This window comes from Oncorhynchus gorbuscha, linkage group LG26 (assembly GCF_021184085.1).
Source record: "Oncorhynchus gorbuscha isolate QuinsamMale2020 ecotype Even-year linkage group LG26, OgorEven_v1.0, whole genome shotgun sequence".
Taxonomy (NCBI): domain Eukaryota; kingdom Metazoa; phylum Chordata; class Actinopteri; order Salmoniformes; family Salmonidae; genus Oncorhynchus; species Oncorhynchus gorbuscha.
Window position 1 is genome coordinate 26,235,885 of NC_060198.1, and position 27,925 is coordinate 26,263,809.

Sequence of the window (27,925 nt, forward strand, 5' to 3'; positions counted from 1 at the left end):
GTATTTGGAAGGGGAAAGAAAGGGTGCTTGGTGGGTAGGGGTTTGTGTGTGTGTGAGAGAGAGAGAGAGAGAGAGAGAGAGAGAGAGAGAGAGAGAGAGAGAGAGAGAGAGAGAGAGAGAGAGAGAGAAAGGCCCAAGTCGGGCACCCAGGTCTGGGAGGTTGTGTCAGCGTTCTTGCCCCTGGGTTGCGCCTCCTGGTCCAGAGGAGAGGCTCTGCTCTGCTCTGCATGTCTGGTCATGTGTGTGTGGAGCAATTTATGGACTGAGGCAAAGCGCGCGCGCGTGCGTGCGTGCGTGTGTGTGTGTGTGTGTGTGTGTGTGAGAGTATGTGGGTAGCTGCTTGTCATGTGACGCTTCTACAGAACTTTGGATAATAGCTTGAATGAATGTGTGTTGTAATCCAGCTACAGGCGAGAAAGCATCTGCGTGACAGTGAGGTCAGTGTGAAGCTAGTTCCTGAGAGTTGAGAATTTCAACTCAAAGCAAAGGAATGACAAGAACGACTATATCCAAGATGTTATCTCTCCGTAAGTATTAGTATTCCTAAATCAATTCAGTTATCAAGAGAGAGTTGAGTATTTCTAATAGGGTGTAGTGTGGCAGAAATATCATACTCACACTTACCAGCTGCAGCACGTCTTCATCTTTTGGCATTATAGAGAGCTCCAACACACTCTCACTGTGGAGGGATCGAGAAGAAGAAGAGGGACAAGGACGGGAGAGGGCAAAGAGAGGGGGAACCGAAGAGGGGAGAGAAGGAGGAAGGGGAGAAGGGAAAAAGGAACACAGATGGAACGATAGAAAAACAATTATAATTCCACATTTTTTCCCAAACTCATCGTGTTACAGTAAGAAAACACTTTCCCCCCAGTTGTGACGAAGGGTTTTGTTTTGCTTTGAGATGAGTTGATCAGCAACCATGTCACAGGAGACCCTGTTGACGATGACCCTGTTGACGATGACCCTGTTGACGATGACCCTGGTGACTCTACTGCTCTCAGTGGATGTGTTCTGGACACTCGTTGAGCCAAGCTATTCCCTTTAGGAGGTTTGTACTCACACAAGTCAAGGAAGACTTTACACAACTGGAACATGTTCCACATTCCAGAATGATGCTGTACATACGTAAAACATACATGTCTCGTACATAAACGACACCCACACATAATGGTGCATTCGGAAGGTATTCAGACCCCTTGACCTTTTCTACGTTGTTACATTACAGGCTTATTCTAAAAAGGACTCAATAAAAAAAATGTTCCTCATCAGTCAACACACAATACCTCATAAATACAAAGTGACATTTTTGCAAATGTATTAAAAAAAACGCTAACAGAAATGCATTACGTGCAGAATTCAGCCAATGTCAGATGGATGATCTAAGGAAAGAGAACACGATGCTGAAATGTACTGTAGACTGTATTCATAGCAAGGTGGAGGTGGTACAAAGGGAGAACAAACAACTGAACAACTTCAATGCGGAACAATCTAATGTTCTCAGGGATACCGGAGAATGACAACATGTCACTTCGTCCAGAGTCCATAGAATGGGTAAGGCCTCTGGGGAATAGGCCACTGGCTATTATTGCATGGTTTGAGAAATTTAAGCAAAAGGAAATGACGAAGAGCAGGTGCAGAGAACTCAGAAACACTGATTTTGGAATGAATGATCACTTCCCCCACCGAGATCAATGAAAGGATATATTTTTTTTTAGCCCATCGTGAAGGAAAAGTGTTGCCTGAATCAACGAGTCTCCAGGGTGATGGATAAACTTTACATCAACGGGCAATTGTATCGGGACTCTAGAGTAACTCCTTGGCTATTTTAATTCAATGTTCAAATCGGAGTTTGTGTGTTGTAGTGTATCATAACAACTTCAACTATAATGAATACATGCTCTATTGATCTCCACATGACAAGGAAAGGGCTGCGTATAGGTTAATGTACAGTTGAAGTGGGAAGTTTACATACACTTAGGTTGGAGTCATTAAAACTTATTTTTCAACCACTCCACAAATTTCTTGTTAACAAGCTGTAGTTTTTTCGGTTAGGACTTCTACTTTGTGCATGTCACAAGTCATTTTTCCAACAATTGTTTCCAGACAGATTATTTCACTTATAATTCACTGTATCACAATTCCAATCACAAACTGCCATAAAAAAGCCAGACTACGGTTTGCAACTGCACATGGGGACAAAGATTGTACTTTTTGGAGAAATGTCCTCTGGTCTGATGAAAAAAAATATAACTTTTTGGCCATAATGGCCATCGTTATGTTTGGAGGAAAAGGGGGAGGCTTACAAGCCGAAGAACACCATCCCAACCGTGAAGCAGGGGGGTGGCAGCATCATGTTGTGGGGGTGCTTTTCTACAGGAGGGACTGGTGCACTTCACAAAATAGATGGCATCATTGGGAGGGCAAATTATGTGGATATATTGAAGCATCATCTCAAGACATCAGTCAGGAAGTTAAAGCTTGGTCGCAAATGGGTCTTCCAAATGGACAATTACCCCAAGCATACTTCTAAAGTTGTGGCAAAATGGCTTAAGAACAACAAAGTCAAGGTATTGGAGTGGCCATCACAAAGCCCTGACCTCAACCGTATAGGAAATTTGTGGGCAGAACTGAAAAAGCGTAAGCGAGCAAGGAGGCCTACAAACCTGACTCAGTTACACCAGCTCTGTCAGGAGGAATGGGCCAAAATTCACCCAAATTATTGTGGGAAGCTTGTGGAAGGCTACCCAAAACAATTGACCCAAGTTAAACAATTTAAAGGCAATGCTACCAAATACTATTTGAGAGTATGTAAACTTCTGACCCACTGGGAATGTGATGAAAAAAATAAAAGCTGAAATAAATAATTCTCTACTATTATTCTGACATTTCACATTCTTAAAATAAAGTGGTGATCCTAACTGTCCTAAGGCAGGTCATTTTTACTAGGATTAAATGTCAGGAATTGTGAAATACAGAGTTTAAATGTATTTGGCTAAGGTGTATGTAAACTTCCGACTTCAACTGTATGTAGCTTCCCTAACAAAATACATGAGGTTTTTTAACTTCTTATGGCTGGGGGCAGTATTGAGTAGCTTGGATGAATAAGGTGCCCAGAGTAAACGGCCTGCTCCCCAGTCCCAGGTGCTAATATATGCATATTATTAGTAGTATTGGATAGAAAACACTCTGAAGTTTTTAAAACTGTTTGAATGATGTCTGTGAGTATAAAATAACTTATATGGCAGGCAAAAACCTGAGAAAAAAATCCAAACAGGAAGTGGGAAATCTGAGGTTGTTCGATTTTCAACTCAGCCCCTATCGAAAACACAGTGGGATATGGGTCAAGTTGCACTTCCCAAGGCTTCCACTAGACGTCAACCGTCTTTAGAAACTGGTTTGAGGCTTCTACTGTGAAGTGAGGTCGAATGAGAGCTGAATGAGTCAGGTGTCTGGCAGAGAGCCACACACTGGTCACGCGCATTTCACATGAGAGCGACCTGCGTTCCATTGCGTTTCTACAGACATAGGAATTCTCCGGTTGGAACGTTATTGAAGATATATGATAAAAACATCCTAAAGATTGAATCTATACTTAGTTTGAAATATTTCTACGACCTGTAATATAACTTTTTGAACATTTCGTCCGACTTTCGGCTGGACCTGCACGCGTTTGGATTTGTGACTAAATGCCCTAACAAAAGTAGCTATTTGGACATAAATGATGGACATTATCGAACAAATCAAACATCTATTGTGGACCTAGGATTCCTGGGAGTGCATTCTGATGAAGATCATCAAAGGTAAGTAAATATTTCTAATGTTATTTCTGATTTCTGTTGACTCCAACATGGCGGATAAATGTATTTGTTTTCTGAGCGCTGTTCTCCGATAATTGCATGGTTTGCTTTTTCCGTAAAGCTTTTTTGAAATCTGACACAGTGGTTGCATTAAGAAGAAGTATAGCTATAAGTCCATGTGTAACACTTGTATTGTCATCAACATTTATGATGAGTATTTCTGTAAATTGATGTGGCTATGCAAAATCACTGGATGTTTTTGGAACTACTGAACGTAATGCGCCAATGTAAACTCAGATTCTTTTATATAAATATGAACTTTATTAAACAAAACATACATGTATTGTGTAACATGAAGTCCTATGAGTGTCATCTGATGAAGATCATCAAAGGTTAGTGATTCATTTTATCTCTATTTGTGCTTTTTGTGACTCCTATCTTTGGCTGGAAAAATGACTGTGTTTTTTTTGTGGCTTGGTGGTGACCTAACAATCGTTTGTGGTGCTTTCGCTGTAAAGCCTTTTTGAAATCAGACACTGTGGCTGGATTAATGAGAATTCTATCTTTAAAACGGTATAAGATACTTGTATGTTTGAGGAATTGTAATTATAAGATTGTTGTTGTTTTGAATTTGGCGCCCTGCACTTTCACTGGCTGTTGTCATATCGATCCCGTTAACGGGATTTCAGCCATAAGAAGGTTTTTAACTTGGTCAACATAAATAATATTCATATTTTGGCTTTGACTGAAACACATTTTGATGCATCTGTAAATGATGGGCAAATTAACATTCAAGGATATAGTCTACTGAGAAGGGACAGGAATTAGGAATGGTAGGGGTGTAGCACTGTACATTCAGAATCACATACCTTTTAAGAGGAGGGATGACCATAATGTATGTCAAATAGAGGCACTATGGGCTCAAGTACATCTGCCTCACCAGGCAGCCATATTGGTAGGATGTGTGTATAAACCTCCTAGCTTTAAGGTGTCCTATCTGGATGACTTATGCACTGGGTTTGACCAGGCCACAGATAGCAACAGAGATGTATTTATCTTGGGTGATTTTAATATACATTTCAAGGATCATAATCATTCGAATAGAACTAAATTGATGAGATATGCTAAGAACTGTGGTTTGAAACAAATGGTTAATGATACTACTAGATCACCAACTAAGTTGGGTCATCGTTCAGACACATGCATTGATCTGATTTTCTGTAATATACCATTGCAATGCTTAAAAGCCAGATCAATGCCAGTGGGCTGGACAGACCATAATATTGTGACCATAACCATGAACACCAAGGTTCCAAGGAAACCCCCAAGGATTGTGGTCAACAGAATTTAAAAAAATATTTAATCATGAGCTATTTCAAAATGATTTGGCTGCTGTACCCTGGGAGCTGATGTATCTAGAGGAGGATTTAAATCACACTACAGAATGTTTTATTGATTTGCTCACTGAGGTAATGGACCATCATGCATTGAATCTAAGAACAAATATTTTACAGCAATGCTTTTATTGATTGTAAAAATGATTGTAAAAAGGTATGGAATACAGTTAAGGGCCTACTTGGTACATCTATATCATCATGCCCATCTAGTGTGGAGGTTGACGGTAAGAACAATAACAAAACCAGCTGACATTGCCAATCATTTTGCAGATTTTTTTTACAAAGACAATGAATTTACTGAGCAATAATGTAAACACACATTCTTCCAAACAAGCTATTGTCCAATGGATTGATGATCATATTATGAGCAACAAGACCTGCTCTTTTAGTCTACAAATGGTGTCAGTAGAGGAGGTGTTAAACGTATTGAAGTCATTACCTGATGGTAAATCTACAGGTTATGATCTTATGGACAATTTTTTACTTCGCTATGCTGCTCCCCAGATTGCAGCTCCACTGAAATACATACTTATTTGGTCACTGGAACAGGGGATGTTGGCAAATGTATGGAAGCATGCTAAACTGTGTCCTATTCCGAAAGACAGCAAAGAACCCATTACCCCTGCCAATAGTCGACCAATTAGTAACCTCCCTTCACTCAGTAAGATATTGGAGGGTATTGTGAGTAGACAAATATGGGAGTACATGGAAAAGAATGATCTGATTACATCCAATCAGCATGCTTATCGCAAAAAAAACATTCCTCTACCACTGCATTGTTTGACATTACTGACCAGTGGCTCAATGCTATGGATAATGGCAGGTGTGTAGGTGTAAAACAGCCAAACTCTATTCCCAACGGTATTCAGTTGGTAAGAGACAGATAATTCAGTTAATACTAGGAACAGATTGTCCATAGATTGTGTTATCCAGACAGACAAGAGAAATCGGCAAAATAACTTTTCGATTTAGAGCAATAAAGAAATGTAATCATTTAACTGAGCAAACTAGAAACCTTTCAATATATACATTTAAACAATACTTTAAAACCATTTCAATATAATACACAGGAAAGTTGTGCTGGACTATGGTAGATGAAGAATCAATATATATGTTAGTGTATTATGTCTGTTTGTAACAGTGTGTTATATGTGAAAATGTGCTTGTATTATACATTGTATTTTAATGTTTAAGGACTCTTGGAAACTCCAAATTAGGACTAAAAGAGATCCAAATCAAATCAAATCTCTGCAGCACTCCACCAATCAGGCCTTTATGGTAGAGTGGCCAGACAGAAGACACTCCTCAGTAAAATGCACATGACAGCCAGCTTGGAGTTTGCCAAAAGGCACCTAAAGGACTCTCAGACCATGGAAAACAAGATTCTCTGCTCTGATGAACCAAGATTGAACTCTTTGGCCTGAATGCCAAGCATCACGTCTGGAGGAAACCTGGCACCATCCCTATGGTGAAGCATGGTGGTGGCAGCATCATGCGGTGGGGATGTTTCTCAGTGGCAGGGACTGGGAGACTAGTCAGGATCGAGGGAAAGATGAACGGAGCAAAGTACAGAGATATCCTTAATGAAAACCTGCTCCAGAGAGCTCAGGACCTCAGACTGTGGTGAAGGTTCACCTTCCAACAGGACAACAACCCTAAGCACACAGTCAAGACAACGCAGGAGTTTCTTCGGGGCAAGTCTCTGAATGTCCTTGAGTGGCCAAGCCAGAGCCCGGACTTGAAAATCGCTGGAGAGACCTGAAAATAGCTGTGCAGTGATGCTCCCCATTCAGCCTGACAGAGCTTGAGAGGATCTGCAGAGAAGAATGGGAGAAGCTCCCCAAATACAGGTGTGCCAAGCTTGTAGCATCATACCCAAGAAGACTCGACGCTGTAATCGCTGCCAAAGGTGCTTCAACAAAATACTGAGTAAATGGTCTGAATACTTATGTAAATGTTATATTTCAATATATTTTTTATTCACCCTCTGAATAGCACACACACACAATCCATGTCTCAAGTCTTAAAAATAATGATTTAATCGGTCTCCTCCCCTTTATCTAAACTGATTGACATGGATTGAACACATTTCTAAAAAAACTTTTTGGTCATTATGGGCTATTGTGTGTAGATTGATGAGGGGGAAAAAACTATTTAATCCATTTTAGAATAAGGCCGTAACGTAACAAAAATGTGGAAAAAGTCAAGGGGTCTGAATACTTTCCGAATGCATTTTACACACTGTGGGCACACACACACACACACACACACACACACACACACACACACACACACACACACACACACACACACACACACACACACACACACACACACACACACACACACACACACACACACACTCTTACCTGTTCTGTATGAGGGCGATCACCTGGGAGTAAGTTTTCCCCAGGACACTCTCTCCATTCACCTTCACCAGCCGATCCCCTGCAACACACATACATACATATTTAAATCACAGTAGGACCAAACACTGCACAGATATTCAGTGATACACTCTCAATTACAAAATAAAAAGGGAGCAACCGCTCCACCCCCAGACACAGGACACCAGCAGAGGGATATCCTGGTGGGTCAGGTCAGGGAGGGAAGGTCAGGTCAGGGAGACCCCAGACCCAGACTTCCTGCTGGGGGATGGGTATGGGATGGCTGAGGGGGGAGTTTGGTAGGCACTGGGGATTCGTGTAGGGAAATATAAAACTATGTGCTTGCAGTAGGTGCTGTGAAGTCGGGAAGGACAAGGTGTCACCTAGGGGTTTGTCGTGTGTTGACATACCGGATCATAAGCCTGAGGCAAAATGCTTGTATCTGAGTCATTCGTTATGTGTTAGTGTATGGATGTGTTTTGGTGGTGCAAGTGTGTGTGTGTTTGAGACTATGCGTATATATTCATATAGGAGTAATGGTTTAGCTTGGCTGGGCTGCAGGGAGAGGAATGCTGCCCAGCTTAGCCTGCAAGACACAACAGGAAATTGTTTGCTGGGTATTTGTCAGTCTGTGTCATTCTGTTCTCATCAGTATCATTACTAATTTCCTAAGACAATAATGCAACTTTAATGTGTGTGTGTTTTTGCTGAACATGGTCTGCTTAGTATCCTTGTTGAATCGTTGTCAGCACCTGACTCCCGCTCCCTCTCATCATCTATGTGTGATCATGTCTGATGCTCTTAGGGTTAATTCCATTGCAAATCAGACAGTTCCCGCACACACTCAATCTCCCGTCCCTCTCGTTCTCTTTCAGACAGACGTTTTCCTTACCTGTACACAAGCCACCCTGGTGAGCGGGACCTCGCTCTCTCACATTCTTGACAAATATGGTGTCCATTGGCTCCAATCTACTTCTCCCTACATGGAACATGTAGTATGTTACTGTCACTTCATTCTTCAATTGATTAACTAGGAACTGGTGATAACTATTGAATACATCATTGCCCTCTGGGCAAAGACGTCAATTCATCGTCTATTCAATGTTGGTTCGACCGAGTCTCTTTGAAATGACGTGGACACAATGTTGATTCAACCAGTGTGAGTCTAGTGGGAATATACGATGCACGTCAATATGACGTGAACATAAATACCGCCAATAATCCAACTGAGACTCAATAAAAGGACAACTCTATGCACAGGTCCAAGTGGCTCGAGTGGCGGTGACGTCATCGAGAGACCAGAGTCTAGTGGTGATGGTGTAGACGGAGGGAGGTGACTTACCCTTCCCATTCCCGTTCTCCTCGTCCTGTGAAGACAATGAAAAACCACATCAACACTGATATCCAGGCCCATACAGACAATGTTGCCCAGGGAACAAAGTGCCATGGCAACCTAAACACCTGTTCACAGAACGTCCACCTCTTTCCAGGAAACCAGAATGACACGGATATTAGGAAGGGTGGAGTTGGGTGAGGAAACAGCCATGACACCTTAAACTAGTGTACAACAGAAGTGTATCTGTGTGCACCACAGACACTGTGCATGAACAAGAGCTCAGGGGACACTGGTGTGCACGTGCGGTTTTTAGTGTGAATGGAAGCTGCCAAACGCTCAGAGTCCCCTAAACTCTTGCTCATGCAGTGTCTGTCTCTTCGCAAAACAAATGGCAGTTCAACCATGTAGCTCTTCTTTTACAAGCTGATTAGTATGTGAGGAGTGACTTCACTGGTATCCCAGCCAGGTCTCTCAGACAAACAGACCTGTTCTGGTTTATGAGCACCTAACGTTCAGCACACACACAGCAGAGACACTCAGACGGGTTTGACTGTCTGCAGGTGGTGATGTCATACACAGAGCCAAACACGTGTAGTTGTCTGCGTCAGACAGACGAGGGCAGCACTGAGCACACAGTCTGTCTATCATAGGTGCTGTTTGATAGGGTGATAGACTGATGTAGACGCGAACACGCAAGCACACACACACACACACACACACACACACACACACACACACACACACACACACACACACACACACACACACACACACACACACACACACACACACACACACACACACACACACACACTGAGCTGAGTGGACAGTTTGGGGTGAGTGAGGGGCAGGGTGGACTGACTGGCTCCTGCCTGGCTTTAGGCAGAGCTGAGTGGGCTCATTCCTGACTCCACAGACAATAGTGTGGGTTTATGGCCAGAGAAAGGAGGGCTGCCGCCCCAGAATAGAGCCAGGAGCCAGGGACGCTCCCCAGCTGAGCTGACCACCCCTGTCTGGGGTGGGGCTGAGGACCGAGAGATGGAGGTGTACTATCCTCATCTCTACATCTCTCTCAGATTATCTCTCTCCCTGTGGATATAGATGTCGGGTTAGGGACAGCTGTCATGCATGCACTGCTATGTCCGTTTGGACAATCATCAGGCATGTGTCCATGATGAAGGGAGTCACATCATACAGGTCTTTGATGGGGCCCTAATGAGGGGCAGTCACCCCTGAGGCCCCTTCAGATGGGTAGGGACAGAGGGCTGGTTTCTCTGTGCCACTCGCTGCCCCTCACAGCAGCATGTGACCCTGGGGACAGGACAGGACAGGCAGCAGTGGGCCCATTGTCTGTGGTGGTCCTGGTAGAGGGCATGGTACTGTCGGTCCAGGCTGGGGGTAATGTGAGAGTGGTACCAGGCAGGCCAGGACAACAGAGCCTATTGACACTGGGTGTCTCTCAAATGGCACCCTATTCCTTTATAGTGCACTACTTTTAACCAGGGCCCGTTGGGCTGTGGTCTAAAGTAGTACACTATGTAGGGAATAGGGTCCCATTTTTTTTGGAACGCACCCACTGTGTCCTGTCCTTACTGCAGCTGCTGGGCTGGGGGCTGAAGGGGAGAGGGGGTTCATCATAATAGGGCCCTTGTTTCGGCTGGCTGTAACCCCCCCCCTGTCCCCCCTCCCCCGTCCCTCTATTTCACATCTGTAGCTCTGTCTTCCCCCACACCTCAGAGAACAAAACAAAAACACCCACCGGGGAGATTCTTTTTCTGAGGAGATTGTTATCTATGATGCTGAATGGCTGTATAGTTAAGACGGAACATATATTTCAGTAAAACACGGTTGCTGTCCCTGTACCGTTTCTTACAGCAGTGCCCTCCTTTTGGAAAAAGGAAAACGTGAACCAAAAGGCACACGGGCAGTGGTAGCTTTGTCTGTCCACAGACGGTAAAACAGGCTGCCAATGGCACTCTCTCTCTCTCTCCTTAAATCGGTCATACAGGAAGGAGTATGGAGGTTGTGTATCACCGGAGTTGCATCCCCTTCTGTCCTTCGCTTGTTTATCCATCTCTACTCTAATGACAGGGCTCTACTTATGGTATCCATCTGTCTATGTCCCTAATCTGATTAACTCATATGAGTCTACCCCAACACTTTAATTGGCTATGCTTGTTCAGTCCCTGCATTTAATTGGCTATGCTTGTTCAGTCCCTGCATTTAATTGGCTATGCTCCCCCCCCCCCCCCCCCCATTGTGTCCTGATTCTCTTGACCTTACTGCTCCAATGGACCTTCCTGCCCTGTGATCTGATTGGTCCCATCTTACTGCCCCCTTACAGCTCCAGTGATCTGATTCACTCCGCCTAGCTGCCCGTGTGATATGATTGGCTCAGTCTTAAAGGGATAATCCACCCTAGAGATGAAATGTGACGTGATACTTCATCAAGATACGGTTCTCATCACTGGAGACGAGAACCTTTCATAATGTGCACCGTCTCTTTAATATATTTTCTTCCTTCAACTACCATGGCACAAACCTGTTATCTCCTCTTGTCTCCCTGCGAGTTGCCATAGCAGCCAGACTCGCACAGCTTTCAGCTAGAAAAGCCATCTCTACCATGTCGAACACGGTGATATTGTAACTCCTAAATAAAGCAACACCTCACGGCACAACGCCTCTCCCCTATTTGACCTAGATAGTTTGTGTGTATGTACTGATATGTAGACTACGTATGCCCCATGTTTAAATGGATGTAGTTCTGTCCTTGAGCTGTTCTTGTCTATTAATGTTCTGTATTATGTCTTGTTTCATGTTTTGTGTGGACCCCAGGAAGAATAGCTGCTGCTTTCGCAACAGATAATGGGAATCCTAATAAAATGCCAAAATTGATAGTGCAGTTTGTTTCTGGGATTTTACAACTAGCTAATGTAACTAACTTTACATGCTGATATTGACTTTGGTATTATGGTGTGTAACAATTTTTTCTAGCTAGCTGCCTAGCTAGCCAGCCAGCCTTTCTGGAGAGAGCATTGCATTATGGGTTTTGTAGGCGACTTGATCTCTGCAGATTTCGACAAGTATGATTTTTTTCCTTCCTAATTTGTTATACATTTTTCCTCACAACATATGTTGCGATTAGATATTAGCTTTATTTAACTATGTAAATCATAGGAATTTGTAGATTTGAGTGGATTACTCTTTTTAAAGCCCCATGTTGTCGTGTCCAGTGGTGGTACCTTGAGGCTGGTGTGCAGGGCAGACTCTGGTGGGTAGACGATGAAGTGGCGCAGCGTGAAGCCGAAGCCCTGTGAGTTCTTCTGGAGTAGTAGCGTCCGGGGGCCTTGCCAGCCAACGCCGACGCCCTCTCCTCGCGCCCCCATCGCAGGCCGAGGGTTGTCGCCTGCCGAGGAGAGCCCATCTCTCCACCCCTTTGCCTGTTGAACAGAGAGAGAATAAAAACATGTGAGACTCAGCTAATATCCCCAAAGCAATCACTTATGTCACCCCTCCAACGGTCAACACTCCATTAGTATTTAACCAGTTCGTCCTTCCACCAAGTATTCCCAGGAAAAAGTTTCAGAACTTTATGGAACTGGCACAGATCCATGCTATACTTGGAGCCATAACAACAAGAGAAACCCCAGAGTGACATCACCATTTAATGGGCTGCTGGCTACTTCATTAGAGTCTTCCCCTGCAGGCAGGAATAGGAATGTGTCTGTTTTTGTCCTGGGAGACTGGCGGACAATGAGTGTGTGTGTGTGTGTGTGTGTGTGTGTGTGTGTGTGTGTGTGTGTGTGTGTGTGTGTGTGTGTGTGTGTGTGTGTGTGTGTGTGTGTGTGTGTGTGTGTGTGTGTGTGTGTGTGTGTGTGTGTGTGTGTGTGTGTGTGTGTGTGTGTGTGTGTGTATCCATATGTTTTAATGTTAGTATGGGGAGAGGTGAGTACGGCTGGCCCAAAGGGCCAGGCAGTCCCCACATGGCACCCAGCACCACAACAATGTCCCATAAACCACTAGGGGGTCCTGGAGGGTTACGACCGCTGTCAGGAAGAGCCCAAGTCTAGACGGTGTGGAGCAGGGGGGGGGGGAGAGGTTACATTCCTAGCACACTCAGGAGTGCTCAGGATGGAACTCTAGACAATTAAGGAATGCCTGTAACCAATCAGGTTTGACCTTGGTCAGGTCATAGTGCACCAGAGTGCTGTGAAAGGGTCAGGGTGATTCAGAGTAGATTTCCACTCATTTTCCCCAAAGAAGGCAAATACCAAACATGACAGATACACGCGAGAACTAACACTTTGATGCTGCTGCCACAACCCACATTTCAAACACAACCACTTGACCAAACAGGGATGGGAGGGAGACACAGTCTTCCTAAATGTAGATTAGCCTGTTTGGTCAAAATACCTATTGACTCTTCTCTATGGAAGTACAGTTACTTAATTGTACCGGTGTCTCTCCTCCTGACTCTCAACTCTGAGGGTGTGTGTGTGTGTGTGTGTGTGTGTGTGTGTGTGTGTGTGTGTGTGTGTGTGTGTGTGTGTGTGTGTGTGTGCGTGTGTGTGTGTGTGTGTGCGTGTGTGTGTGTGTGTGTGTGTGTGTGTGTGTGTTAGCACTTTATACTCGTACCAGAATACGGGTTGAAAATGGCAGATTTGACCACTGATAAGTGCCTATATTGGAATGCAGTGGCTGTACCGTAACAAGCTATACATGACATCAGAGCCCAGGGTCTCCACTTCACATTGCTTTAAGGGTTTTGACTGACAGACGTTCTGAACTACGTGCGCCACGTGATGAAGTCTCTCCCGCTAATTGGGCAACTTTTGCAAATGTTGTTGTCGTCTGCATGAGGGAAGTGCGGTAAATGAAGAGGTCCCGATGTATTTCGAAAGATGAGAGGTTGAAAGTTATAATAAATACCGTTTTGGCGTCATACAAGCAAGACAAAACACCCGTCAGTCCAAATGTGCACTTCACATTTCCATTTGGCATTTATAATGGCCCGTTTTTGGATTGCGTAAACAACGGTAATTGTGGGGGAAAAAAATACAAAATACAAGTGCACTTGCTCTAGTTCCTCAACAGCACAGCTAGGAGAGCTTAAAAAAAGCACTTTATAGTTGAAGACTGTTCTTTGAGTCATAAAAATGGCATTAAAATTACTTTGGAACTGTGCACACTTTGAAGTGGTGTGTGGCCACTTGGAGACACCAGTTGGTCCTCTCACTCAAACCCTAATCTTATATTGTACCTACCCCACATTCTCTAAGAATATTCTTATCATGTTACTGAATGTATTCAGAGTATTATCAGATTTCTTTATCAACAAATGTGTGAAAAAGTACATTAAATGTCAAATGCACATAAAATCAATAGTGTAATGTTTGTATTCAGTCTTGTGTCAGACAAATGGTTCTCACCTTTAGCCTAATAATGTTCCCATAATCTCCAAACTGTTCTCTTTTAATTGCTACCATGGTTATGCATATGCTTTTCATATTTCTTCCGTAAAAACATGTCAATGTATCCCTATTCATATAGGTTAGTTCCCATGTGTGGAAGGGGTTAACCCCCAACACAAACCCTATACAGTGGCGTGCGAAAGTATTCATCCCCTTGGCATTTTTCCTATTTTGTTGCCTTACAACCTGGAATTAAAATAGTTTTGGGGGGGTTGTATCATTTGATTCACACACAACATACCTACCACTTTGAAGATGGGTGAAACAAACAAGAAATAAGACAAAAAAAATAAGACAAAAAAAATGAAAACATGAGCGTGCATAACTGTCCCCCCCAAAGTTAATACTTTGTAGATCCACCTTTTGCAGCAATTACAGCTGCAAATCTCTTGGGTTATGTCTCTATAAGCTTGGCACATCTAGGCACTGGGATTTTTTCCCATTCTTCAACAGAAAAACTGCTCCAGCTCCTTCAAATTGGATGGGTTCCACTGGTGTACAACAATCTTTAAGTCATACCACAGATTCTCAATTGAATTGAGGTCTGGGCTTTGACTAGGCCATTCCAAGACATTTAATGTTTCCTCTTAAACCACTCGAGTGTTGCTTTAGCAGTATTCTTAGAGACATTGTCCTGCTGGAAGGTGAACCTCCGTCCCAGTCTCAAGTTTCTTGAAAACTGAAACAGGTTATCCTCAAGAATGTCCCTGTATTTAGCGCCATCCATCATTCCTTCAATTCTGACCAGTTTCCCAGTCCCTGCCACTGAAAAACATATCCACAGCATGATGCTGCCACCACCATGCTTCCCTGTGGGGATGTTGTTCTCGGGGTGATGAGAGGTGTTGGGTTTGCACCAGACATATCATTTTCCTTGATGGCCAAAAAGCTAAATTGGCATCTCATCTGACCAGAGAACCTTCTTCCATATGTTTGTGGAGTCTCCCACATGCCTTTTGGCGAACACCAAATGTGTTTTCTTATATTCTTTCTTAAGGCAATGGCTTTTTTTCTGGCCACTCTTCCATAAAGCCCAGCTCTGTGGAGTGTATGGCTTAAAATTGTCCTATGGACAGATACTCATACTTCGGGGTTATCTTTGGTCTCTTTGTCGCCTCTGATTAATGCCCTCCTTGCCTGGTCCGTGAGTTTGGTGGGCAGCCCCCTCTTGGCATGTTTGTTGTGGTGCCATATTCTTTCCATTTTTTAATAATGGATTTAAATGGAGCTCCGTGGGATGTTCAAAGTTTCAGATATTTTTTATAACCCAATCCCAATCTGTACTTCTCCACAACTTTGTCCCTGACCTGTTTGGAGAGCTCCTTTGTCTTCGTGGTGCCGCTTGCTTGGTGGTGCCCCTTGCTTAGTGGTGTTGCAGAATCTGGGGCCTTTCAGAACAGGTGTATATATACTGAGATCATGTGACAGATCATGTGACACTTAGATTGTACACAGGTGGACATTATTTAACTAATTATGTGACTTCTGAAGGTAATTGGTTGCATAAGATATTATTTAGGGTCTTCATAGCCAAGGGTGTGAATGCATATGCACGCACCACTTTTCCGTTAATTTTGGGGGGAAATTGTTTTAAACAAGTTCTTTTTTACTTTCACTTCACCAATTTAGACTATTTTGTGTATGTCCATTACATGAAATCCAAATAAAAATCTATTTAAATTACAGGTTGCAATGCAACAAAATAGGAAAAATGCCAAGGGGGGTGAATACTTTTGGAAGGCACTGTATTTCCCTTCCTGTGCCCCCTCCCCCCTCCACACACTCTGACCTCGTAGGGCCAATCACCCGGCCCGCTCAACAACAGGAAGTGGCAGGCTGGGGACAGGAAATATGGTACCGTAGAGGAGGGATAACCAGGCATACAGAGCACCCAGAAATAAATAAAAAACACAGGGGGTCAGCTCTCTCAATATCCCTTGTGTCTACAATACAGTACCTCTCTCCTCTGTTCTTCCTTCCATTCTACCGCTCTCCCTTCTCCTCCCTTCCACCATCACCACATATACATTCTTGCCATATGATCCAGCTGGAGTGACCTTCACAACACATCCTCTCTTTGTCCTCCTCTCCTCTTTCCCGCTCGATGCACAGCTCTCCATATAGCCACTGATGTAACCGTGTGCTCACCGTTTCACATTGCCCAAGAAATTCTCACATGAACAGACGAGAGGCATGAGAATAAAATGGGAATAACAAGGGAGAACGTTTAAATGAGAGATGCATGAAAGTGGGGGGGAGGGGGGGAGACAAGGGAGGAAAATAAAGGGAGAGTGAAAATGAAAGAGTAGGCTTAAGATCTGAAGAGAGAAAGAAAGAAAGAGACTGGCCAGAGGGAATTCCACAGAGGGAGCAGTTGGATTGAGACATGTTGAAACACATACTGACGGGGCCTGGCAAGGAGGGGGGTGAGGAGAGCGAGGGAGGAAGAGAATGATAGAGAGAGGGAAGGAGCGAGTGGAGAAGAATGGAGTGAGAGCAGGCTGGGCCAAGTGCGAGACAGGTTCCAGCACGCTGGTTTTAACCGCACAGCCCCTCCCGGCGCTCGGAATACCAAACCCTGTGATTACCCCAAACACACAGAGACTGGAGCTCTGGGCCAGAGATGATTCCCACTGCCTGTCAGCCTGCCTGCCTGCCTGTTCCTGAGTGTGTGGGACGTTTGTGACTGCCTGGTTATTCTCTACTACCCAACCCCCCCCCCTCCCCCGACCCCACTAGTCTCCATCTAACTACAGTAGGTTACACTCCAGACTCTAGGTTACACTCCAGACTCTAGGTTACACTCCAGACATGAGATCTAACAACATTGGTTACACTTACATCTGTCTCTCAGCTTATGTAAAACCAGACTGTATTTAGGCTACACCTGATAGTCTAGTCTGGACTCTCCTTTCCATGGCCACTCTCTCACCAACCTTCTAGATGAGAAAACCTTTCTCCAGTCTAGCCAATCCAAAAGGGGAACATTTGGCATTTCAGACGACTGGCATTTCACTCTGCAGTTCTCTGAAATGCCTAGATATATCAAATCAAATCAAAGTGTATTGGCCGTGTACACAGATCTGCAGATGCTATCGCAAATGCTTGTGCTTCTAGCGCCAACAGTGCAGTAATACCTAGCAATAATACAGAAATACACAATTAATTCAGAAAAATAAAGAAATGAAGATATCAGAATGAGCAATGTCAGAATATAAATCTATATACATATGTATACAAATGTACTGCATATACATCTAGTGGTGTGTAAAGACAGTATGGACAGTATATGAACAGAAAGTGTGTGTACAGCAGTAGTTATATAGTAGTTATATCTAGGACAAGCTCACATCAATAGGCTAATCGTGATATGCAAATTAAGCCACATGCCATGAATTAGGCTAATTATCACATCTACAGGCACCATAATGAAAACTCTTATTAAAATGCCACATGGGGCCCCCAGGAAACCATACACAATATTTTCCCATCATTCCTATTAGTCTATATAACCACATCCACATTGTTTTCTATTGTGGTGGGTAGCAGACAGGTGTCCAACTATCCACTACATCAAATCAAACTTTATTACTCACATGCGCCGAATACAACAGGTGTAGTAGACCTTACAGTGAAATGCTTACTTACGAGTCCCTAACCAACAATGCAGTTTTAAAAAATACGGATAAGAATAAGAAATAAAAGTAACAAGTCATTAAAGAGCAGCAGTAAAATACAATAGCGAGGTTATATACAGGGGAAACCGGTACAGAGTCAAAGTGCGGGGGCACCGATTAGTTGAGGTAATATGTACATGTAGGTAGAGTTGTTAAAGTGACTATGCATAGAAGATAACAACAGAGAGTAGCAGCCGTGTAAAAGAGGGGGAAGGGGGGTGCAGATAGTCTGGGTAGCCATTTGATTAGACGTTCAGGAGTCTTATGGCTTTGGGGTAGAAGCTGTTTAGAAGCCTCTTGGACCTAGACTTGGCACTCCGGTACCGCTTGCCGTGCGGTAGCAGAGAGAACAGTCTATGACTAGGGTGCCTGGAGTCTTTGACAACTTTTAGGGCCTTCCTCTGACACAGCCTGGTATAGAGGGACTGGATGGCAGGAAGCTTGGCCCGTTCGCACTACCCTCTGTAGTGCCTTGTGGTCGGAGGCCGAGCAGTTGCCATACCAGGCAGTGATGCAACCAGTCAGGATGCTCTCAATGGTGCAGCTGTAGAACCCTTTGAGGATCTGAGGGCCCATGGCAAATCTTTTCAGTCTCCTGAGGGGGAATACGTTTTGTCGTGCCCTCTTCACGACTGTCTTGGTGTGCTTGGACCATGTTAGCTTGTTGGTGATGTGGACACCAAGGAACTTGAAGCTCTCAACCTGCTACACTACAGCCCCATTGATGAGAATGGGGGTGTGTTTGGTACTTTTTTTCCTGCAGGCCACAATCATCTCCTTTGTCTTGATCACAAGGAGTGAGAGGTTCTTGTCCTGGCACCACACTGCCAGGTCTCTGATCTATAATAATAATAATAATATATGCCATTTAGCAGACGCTTTTATCCAAAGCGACTTACAGTCATGTGTGCATACATTCTACGTATGGATGGTCCCGGGGATCGAACCCACTACCCTGGCGTTACAAGCGCCATGCTCTACCAACTGATCTCCTCCCTATAGGCTGTCTCATCGTTGTTGGTGATCAGGCCTACCACCGTTGTGTCATTGGCAAACTCAATGATGATTTTGGAGTCGTGCCTGGCCTTGCAGTCATGAGTGAACCAGGTGTACAAGAGGGGACTGGGCACGCACCCCTGAGGGGCCTCCGTGTTGAGAATCAACGTGGCGGATATGTTGTTACATACCCTTACCACCTGGGGGGCGGCCCATCAGGAAGTCCAGGATTCAGTTGCAGAGGGAGGTGTTTAGTCCCAGGGTCCTTAGCTTATTGATGAGCTCTGAGGGCACTATGGTGTTGAACGCTGAGCTGTAGTCAATGAACAGCATTCTCACATAGGTGTTTGTGTTGTCCAGGTGGGAAAGGGCAGTGTGGAGTGCAATAGAGATTGCATCATGTATGGATCTGTTGGTGTGGTATGCAAACTGGAGTGGGTCTATGGTTTCTGGGATGATGGTGTTAATGTGAGCCATGTTCGTATGAACCACGACATCACCAGCCTAAAGATGACACAGTTATGAAGTGATTATTAAGCTATATAATTAGTTCAGAGTGATTGAAATTGATGGTGAAGGATAGGAATGCACAAACACACACTGGCGCCCGGCGCTAGTGCCGCTGGGGGAACAATGGTCTTTCAAACAGCTGAGAGATGCATCCCATTTCAAAAGTGGAGCTTTACAGAGAGGTTACAAACGCTGACACGCTTTTAATCCAGAGATCCACTGTCCGCTCCGTAGCACTGGGCTGAGAGCTGGACGGATGGGTGTATGGGGGACGGGAGAAGGGAAAGGGACACAAACTGAAGTGATTAAGTACTGCTACTTTAAGGGTCAATAGTTCTTCCTAGTCAAATCAGGTCGTCAGGAAAAACCCCAGGGACGCGACCACATCATCTACTGTACATCAAAGGCCCTACCACCTGTATCGTTGTCTCTCCTCCAGCTCCTTTCCAAGCCGGAATGCATCCTAGTTCAAACTAGCATGACAGCCAACGTCTGACTGTGTTGTCGGTACAGACGAAAGGCCGGCCGCTGTACAAACAGTATTTCACAATAGAGGATAAACGGTCATTCAGCATACCTGACGCACAGCTTCAAGAATAACGTCTCTGTCTTTTACACAACCGCCTGAATTCCTCCGTCTGTGTGCGTGTTGTGTGTGTTTGTTTGCTCAAGAACCTGTCCGAGCCCTCTGTCAGATCAAGTCAGTTGTCAGTTAAACAGGGTTTTCTCCTTGAGCAACTCCGCTGAATATGAATCTCCAGTAACCCCCCCCCCCATCCTCCCAAAAACGGTCTCTAACCTACACCCCAGGGGGAAATAGGTAGGACTGGAGAGGCCGAGGACAGCACGACTTAACTATCTGTGTAAGTATCTTCTTATTGTTTGCCTAACCTGAGCTTTCAGTCTACACTGGAAAAAAACATAAAACGCATCATGTAAAGTGTTAGTCCCATGTCTGTAATAAAGCCATTTTGTGGCGGGGCCTGGCTGCCAAGTGAACTGTAGCTCAGTGAAATCGTTGAAATTGTTGCGTGCTGCGTTTTGTATTTTTGTTCAGCATGCATCCACAGATCCTAACCATAATAACCCAAACGCTCCTTAAAGGCCCACACCCAGTGGGCATACAGGCAACAGTAAAGTCTCACAGGCTACTGGCTGTATCTAAATGTGTCTCGTCCCGTCAGAGAGAGATACTGAGAGTCATGTGCTTTAAGGCCTCACCAACCTGGCCATTAGAGCAACATTAGAATGACATCATCGCTGTGGCATTTAACTGGCCTTTAGCCACATACTGTTGCACTGGTGTTACTATCCTGGTCAACACAAGATTGAGATTCCAGGACTGATGCAGTGCACATTACTGCTGTTATACTATCCTGGTCAACACAATTACAGAGGGAGATGGCTGAGATTCCAGGACTGATGCTGTCCACAGTATTGCGAGAGGCCATTACTGTACACAGACAGTGTGTTTACGCCAGCTGTGTCCATATACTATAGCCTGGCCGCTCTTTCCCCTGCCTGCCCACATTCCCCAAGCCGCCATCTCTCAACTGTGTGTCTGAGAGAGAGACAGAGAGAGAGAGAGCAAACACACACTGCGCTTCAACACACACACACACACACACACACACACACACACACACACACACACACACACACACACACACACACACACACACACACACACACACACACACACACACACACACACACACACACACACACGAGTGCACATGGATGAGAGATGCCCTGAATTCTGCAGGCCTGGAGGGCGCATTGCCTCTCCCCCCTTTAACTGCCACATAACAAGCTCCTTTGCCTGCCTTAACTCACTAATTAGTACCGCTCCTCCAGGGGGAAGAGGACAACACAACTATAGCTGATGCTTAATGATTACCGCATTATTGCCGCTCACATTCAGCACCACACTGCCAGACACCAGTGGAGACTGCTGTGAGGAGGACAGCTCTTAATAACGTCTGGAACGGAGCAAACGGAATGGCATCCAACACATGGAAACCACTCATTCCGTTCCAGCCGTTGCCACGAGCCCGTCTTCCCCAATTATGGTGCCACCAAACCTCCTTTGACAGACATGGAGAAAACACATTAGGAGAAGCATCTTTCTCGCTGACACACAAACACACAAGCAAGCATACACACTGCGCAATTAGCAAAACACCAGTTCCACATAACGCTATGGACTGAGATTCTGAGGTAGACCCACAAACCTCCACCTTTACAGACTCCCTGCCCACAGGTGTGGTGGGCACTGGGCACAGTCCTTACCCTGGGCTGGTGAGAACGTTGCAGGGCCCTGCTGGTGCAGCCGTGCCCATTGCCGACCAGGACTGGCCTCATGGTGGGGGGCGAAGGTGAGGGCAAGGGGGCACCACGCAGCACTGCCAACCAGATGCAGCGAGGCTCGGCGGCACTACAGTCCACCCCTACGGGATTCTGGAAGCACCACTCTGACTCAGCTGGAAGAGTAGGGTAGGGGGGCATAGCCGCGGGCATTGGGGCGCAGAGATTACCCGACACGGGCCGACCTGATGCCAACATGGGCCACACACACACGAGGGGGCAAAGTCTTGACACTATCGCACAAACACGCTATTTTACAAGTACACGACGCAGGTGTCAGAGTAACACATGCATCCTCTTTGGCCAAGTCCTACTGTCAGCACCAATCCATGGAGATAAAACAAGCAGTAAAAGCAGAAATCAAGAGGGCTGAGTAGCTCTTCAGATGGGCCAAGATCATCCCTGAAGAAAAAAATCAACCAATAGTTCCAACCAGTTCAGTCTAGTCCCCTGTTCTCCTCTGTGTTCCTCTCATCCCGATGCTGGCACGTCTCCAAAGATACCTGCTTTTAGTCCCATATCCCAGTCTCAAACTCCTGACCTCCAAGGACGTAAAGGAGCTTTCCAAGGCACACACACTCACACACACGCTGGCAGGGGCCGTGGTGGGGCGTCCTGTGCCCTGAGAAGATATCAAAGAAGTCCTGGAAAGCAGATGTACGCCGGAGTGTGTGGTAGCAGAGAGGTCTGGTTTCCCTACAGACAGACAGACAGACAGACAGACAGACGGTCTGACTGACTGACTGACTGACTGACTGACTGACTGACTGACTGACTGACAAAGCGACTGACAGACTAACTGACAGTGCCTCTGCTCTCTCAGCACAGCAGTGTCCTGTCCAGCGGTGTTCAGCAGGACACAAAGCCACTGTGTCTGTCAACCCCCCTAACACACAAACTGTCACAGCTAGAGGGCTGGCTCCTCTGTCTCTCCTCCCTCCCTCTCTCTCTTTGTCTCTCTCTTCCTGACTCTCTCTCTCTCTCTTTCCTCCTTTTGTCAGCCTCCAGCTCGTTGTCCGACTTCACTTCTACCAATTCGTCCTTCGTTCCGTCTCTGTCCCTCGTTCGCGCTCTCACTCCTCTGTTCCCTCCTTTCTGCCCTCCGCTCAGTGGGATCCATTCCAATCTGTCACTCAAAATCCACTTTTCTGACAGAGAGCCAAAAACACACACAACATCCAACATGTACAATGTGAACACTGAGGGCCGGGCCCTCGACACCGTGCTCCACTCTTGAAGTCCGGATGGAGTTTTCAACTGTAGGCTGATGATGTGGTAGGCCTAAATTCAACAGCAGGTCCCTGTGGCTCTGTCCTGCCCTGTGATTGTAGAGGGAGTTGAGTGGCGCTTGGTGTATGTGTGAAAGAGACACAGGCACAGTGACACCGCTATGATCCCGGCACTAAACTAACCCCCCCCCCCCCCCCCCAAAAGGCTGATTTCAAACACAAAGAAAACACATGCTCCACCACTGTACCCACCCACACAGTTTCTCTCTCCTTTTCTCTCCTGTTCTCGCCCTCTCCAGCAAAATCGACAGGACATAGGATAAAGTTGAGCAGACGCAGTGGAACAACTGCAGAGAGCAGAAGAGAGAGAGAGAGAGAGAGAGAGAGAGAGAGAGAGAGAGAGAGAGAGAGAGAGAGAGAGAGAGAGAGAGAGAGAGAGAGAGAGAGAGAGAGAGAGAGAGAGAGAGAGAGAGAGAGAGAGAGAGAGAGCGCAACAGGCTGCCGCTTCACTCCAGCAGCCCCGTCGCCAGCCAGGCAGACCAGAATAAAACAGCTGCAGTTGAACATTCATTTGACACTGACCCCCCCCCCCCCCCTCACGCTAAGTCATGAATTCACACATACAAACACTAAAACAAACAGTGACACACACACACACACACACACACACACACACACACACACACACACACACACACACACACACACACACACACACACACACACACACACACACACACACACACACACACACACAGCAGAGTTCTCACCAAACATCCAGGGGTCCTGAGTGTGTGTGAAAGTGTCAGGCAGGTGACCATGGTGAGTCTGACAGAGCTAAGGCTTCATGATCCTCTCTCTAGAAACGCACTCCACAGACCTGTTACTGATGAGGTTAGACTGGTTTCACCTGCTGCCATACAAGCAGGGCAAGCACCAACACGACCACAACATCTGAACACACACATAGTACACACACGCACACCGTGCCCTCCAGGCACACACAGAAAATACACTTTGCAGGCTCACCTAGTGTATGTTGAAATACCATGTGTTTGATGTATTTGATACCATTCCACCTATTTCGCGCTCCAGCCATTACCACCCGTCCTCCCCAATTAAGGTGCCACCAACCCCCTGTGATAAACACCCACCAGCTATACCCAATACAAATGTGCAGACGTACAAACTGTACTATACACAAACACACTACACAAAAGGGAACGCTCCTTCCACACACAGACATACACATGGCCCGTTGAGTCACACACGTGTATAAATACACTTGCTGGGGTGTAATTACGCTCTCATAAAGACTTAAGTCCTATTGGCTGTGGGCTGTGCTGTGACCGTGGGCTGTGACCATGGGCTGTGACTGTGAGGGGTTGTGTTCAGCCTGTGGTCAGACCGGAGGTTTGGGTTCTAACAGACCGCCAAGCCGAACCCGCCCAGGACCGGATGGAGAGACACCGGGACCAGATCACTCAGGGGGGACGTCCCATTCAGAAAAAGACCACAGATGGAAGCTTCAGAAGGGGACGGGCCTTGATAGGGGACACTGTGTGTATGACATCATAAACTGGCACCACCCGACGATGAGCCTTCCTGGTTCAATCAATGAAAACGATCTGCTTATCACAAGCGCAGCGTTGAGGAAGACTCACATTGAGTTTTGCCGTGGAGTTTTGCCAATAACAGACATGCACAATTGGGGAAAGATCCCGGTCTCTCCCCCTCTAGTGACCTACGGCCATATTTACAAAATCAGGAGGAGGAGAAGTAAGCAACAAAAGAGCGGAGAGAAAAGGTGTTGAGTTTCAGTTCACATGGAGGACAAAGGAGTCACACACCGTGTGCTGTCACAAAACCACCGTTGCCTCCAGTGACCCATGCTGGCTGCTGATTGGCAGAGACATGTCCATACACGCGCACAGGTTTAAAAAAAAATATATATATATATATTTAACCTTTTTTAAACTAGGCAAGTCAGTTTTAAGAACAAATTCTTAGTTACAAAGACGGCCTACCCCGGCCAAACCCGGACGACGTTGGGCCAAATGTGCACCGCCCTATGAGACTCCCAGTCACGGCCGGATGTGATACAGCCTGAATTCGGACCGGGAACTGTAGTGACGGCTCTTGCACTGAGATACAGTGCTTTAGATCGCTGCGCCACTCGGGAGCCTGCTACGTTGTGGTTGGATGAGGCCTAAACACCACTAGGTCCTGAACATTACATCCTAAACAATCCTCATCCCGGGAGAATGTGAACACCTGTCTGTCTGTGGCTCAACGTCACCATAACCTCTCATCCGCCCCTAAAGCCCCTGAAGCCCTGAGATCAAAGAGTGTGAGATTCAAACGGCACACGCCGCTAATCTCTGGAGAGACGCCATACTGCTCGCCTCTTACCCCCACCAAAACATACCGCCGCCCCGGCCCCTCCCTGCCATGCACACCAGAGAGAGAGAGAGCGAGAGCGAGAGCGAGAGCGAGAGCGAGAGCGAGAGCGAGAGAGAGAGAGAGAGAGAGAGAAAGAGAAAGAGAGAGAGAGAGAGAGGGAGAGGGAGAGGGAGAGGGAGAGGGAGAGGGAGAGGGAGAGAGGGAGAGGGAGAGGGAGAGGGAGAGGGAGAGGGAGAGGGAGAGGGAGAGGAGAGAGGGAGAGGGAGAGGAGAGTGAGAGGGAGAGTGGGAGAGAGAGAGAGAGAGAGTGAGAGTGAGAGCGAGAGAGAGAGAGAGAGAGAGTGAGAGTGAGAGTGAGAGAGAGAGAGAGAGAGAGAGAGAGAGAGAGAGAGAGAGAGAGAGAGAGAGAGAGAGAGAGAGAGAGAGAGAGAGAGAGCGGGTCGAGGCGGTTGATCTACACCTCTGCTCACAGACAGATTAGTTGGTAGATAATCCCCTTCATAGTGACGCCGACACCATCGGCCAGCAGATTAACTAACACAGCCTGATGGAGACACAGTCCATTCCCATTCTTCACTGACTGATTGAGAACCACCAGCCATAATAACCCTCATACACACAGCTAGCTGAGCAAGACATCAGGCAGGATCTATATCAGAGAGATGCAGTGGTGTAAAGTACTTAAGTAAAACTACTTTAAAGTACTACTTAAGTCGTTTTGGGGAGTATTTCTATTTTTGACAACTTTTACTTCCGTACATTCCTAAAGAAAATATTGTACTTTTTACTCCATACATTTTCCCTGACAACCCAAAGTAAAAGTTACATTTTGAATGCTTAGCAGGACAGGGAAATTGTGAAATTCACACACTTATCAAGAGAACTGTCACGCCTTTTTATTTCTCTATTTGGTTAGGTCAGGGTGTGATTTGGGTGGGCATTCTAGTTTTCTATTTCTTTGTTGGCTGGCTATGGTTCCCAATCAGAGGCAGCTGTCTATCGTTATCTCTGATTGGGAATCACACTTAGGCAGCCTGTTTCCCACCCTAGTTTGTGGGATGTTGTTTTTGCACAGTAGCTGCACAAATTTACATTTGTTTTTTTCCCTTTGTTGTTTTTGGTGTTCATTCTAATAAAGTACGATGAACACTTTCCACGCTGCGCTTTGGTCTCCTTCCGACGACGGACGTAACAGAACATCCCATCACCAAAGGACCGAGCAGCGTGGCCAGGAGGAGCAGGGATCCTGGGCCTGGGAGGAAAGTGATTGGAGGACATCATGGACATGGGAGGAGAGAGGTGCTGGAGTTTAGAGCGCTGCAGAGCGGGCGTGCTGAGGAGCGTGACACCAGTCTGGTGTCATGTGCACCTGGTTCACGCATCTGGTCTCCAGTTGCCGGACTAAAATGAGCGTCCAGCCAGGACGGGTTGTGTCAGCTCTACGCTCCAGACCTCCAGTGCGCCTCCACAGTCCAGTACGTCCTGTGCCTCCTCCCCGCACTCGCCCTGAGGTGCGTGTCATCAGCCCGGTGCCACCTGTACCGGTCCCACTCACCGGCCCTACAGTGCGCCTCCACAGTCCAGAGCTTCCAGTGACAGTCCCCAGTCCAGAGCTGCCGGCGACAGTCCCCAGTCCAGAGCATCCGGCGACAGTCCCCAGTCCAGAGCTTCAGGAGACAGTCCCCAGTCCAGAGCTTCCGGCGACAGTCCCCAGTCCAGAGCTTCCGGCGACAGTCCCCAGTCCAGAGCTTCCGGCGACAGTCCCCAGTCCAGAGCTTCCGGCGACAGTCCCCAGTCCAGAGTTTCCTGCGACAGTTCCCAGTCCAGAGCTTCCGGCGACAGTCCCCAGTCCAGAGCTTCCGGTGACAGTCCCCAGTCCAGAGTTTCCTGCGACAGTTCCCAGTCCAGAGCTTCCGGCGACAGTCCCCAGTCCAGAGCTTCCGGCGACAGTCCCCAGTCCAGAGCCTCCGGCGACAGTCCCCAGTCCAGAGCTTCCGGCGACAGTCCCCAGTCCAGAGCTTCCGGCGACAGTCCCCAGTCCAAAGTTTCCGGCGACAGTCCCCAGTCCAGAGCTTCCGGCGACAGTCCCCAGTCCAGAGCTTCCGGCGACAGTCCCCAGTCCAGAGCTTCCGGCGACAGCAAGCGGAGCGGGGTCTATGCGCCAAACCGGAGGAGCCACAGAGGCTAGATGCCCACCCAGACCCTCCCTTATAGAGTCAGGTTTTGCAGCCGGAGTCCGCACCTTTGGGGGAAAGGGGGGGGGGCGTTACTGTCACACCCTGACCTTAGAGAGTTTTTTAATTTATCTATTTGGATGAACACTTTCCACGCTGCACTTTGGTCTCATTCCGCCGAC

General features: G+C 46.4%; 1 protein-coding gene across 9 annotated transcripts in view; it reads right to left on the reverse strand.

Annotated features, from left to right (window-relative positions):
• Positions 1–27,925, reverse strand: part of LOC124015294 (rho GTPase-activating protein 23-like) — a 92,310-nt gene that overhangs the window by 21,484 nt on the left and 42,901 nt on the right. For 3 of the 9 annotated variants that reach the window (XM_046330441.1, XM_046330440.1, XM_046330438.1), the window contains exons 1-6: positions 21,864–23,254; positions 12,160–12,357; positions 8,924–8,948; positions 8,474–8,560; positions 7,564–7,642; positions 619–679 (exon numbers count right to left, since the gene is read on the reverse strand). In XM_046330441.1, the coding sequence (XP_046186397.1) occupies positions 619–679; positions 7,564–7,642; positions 8,474–8,560; positions 8,924–8,948; positions 12,160–12,357; positions 21,864–22,136 (723 nt within the window). In that variant the 5' untranslated portion in view covers positions 22,137–23,254. Of the gene's footprint in view, positions 1–618; positions 680–7,563; positions 7,643–8,473; positions 8,561–8,923; positions 8,949–12,159; positions 12,358–21,863; positions 23,259–23,937; positions 24,021–27,925 lie in introns of those variants that run through there. The other 6 variants (XM_046330446.1, XM_046330443.1, XM_046330444.1 and 3 more) reach the window with 5 other exon arrangements.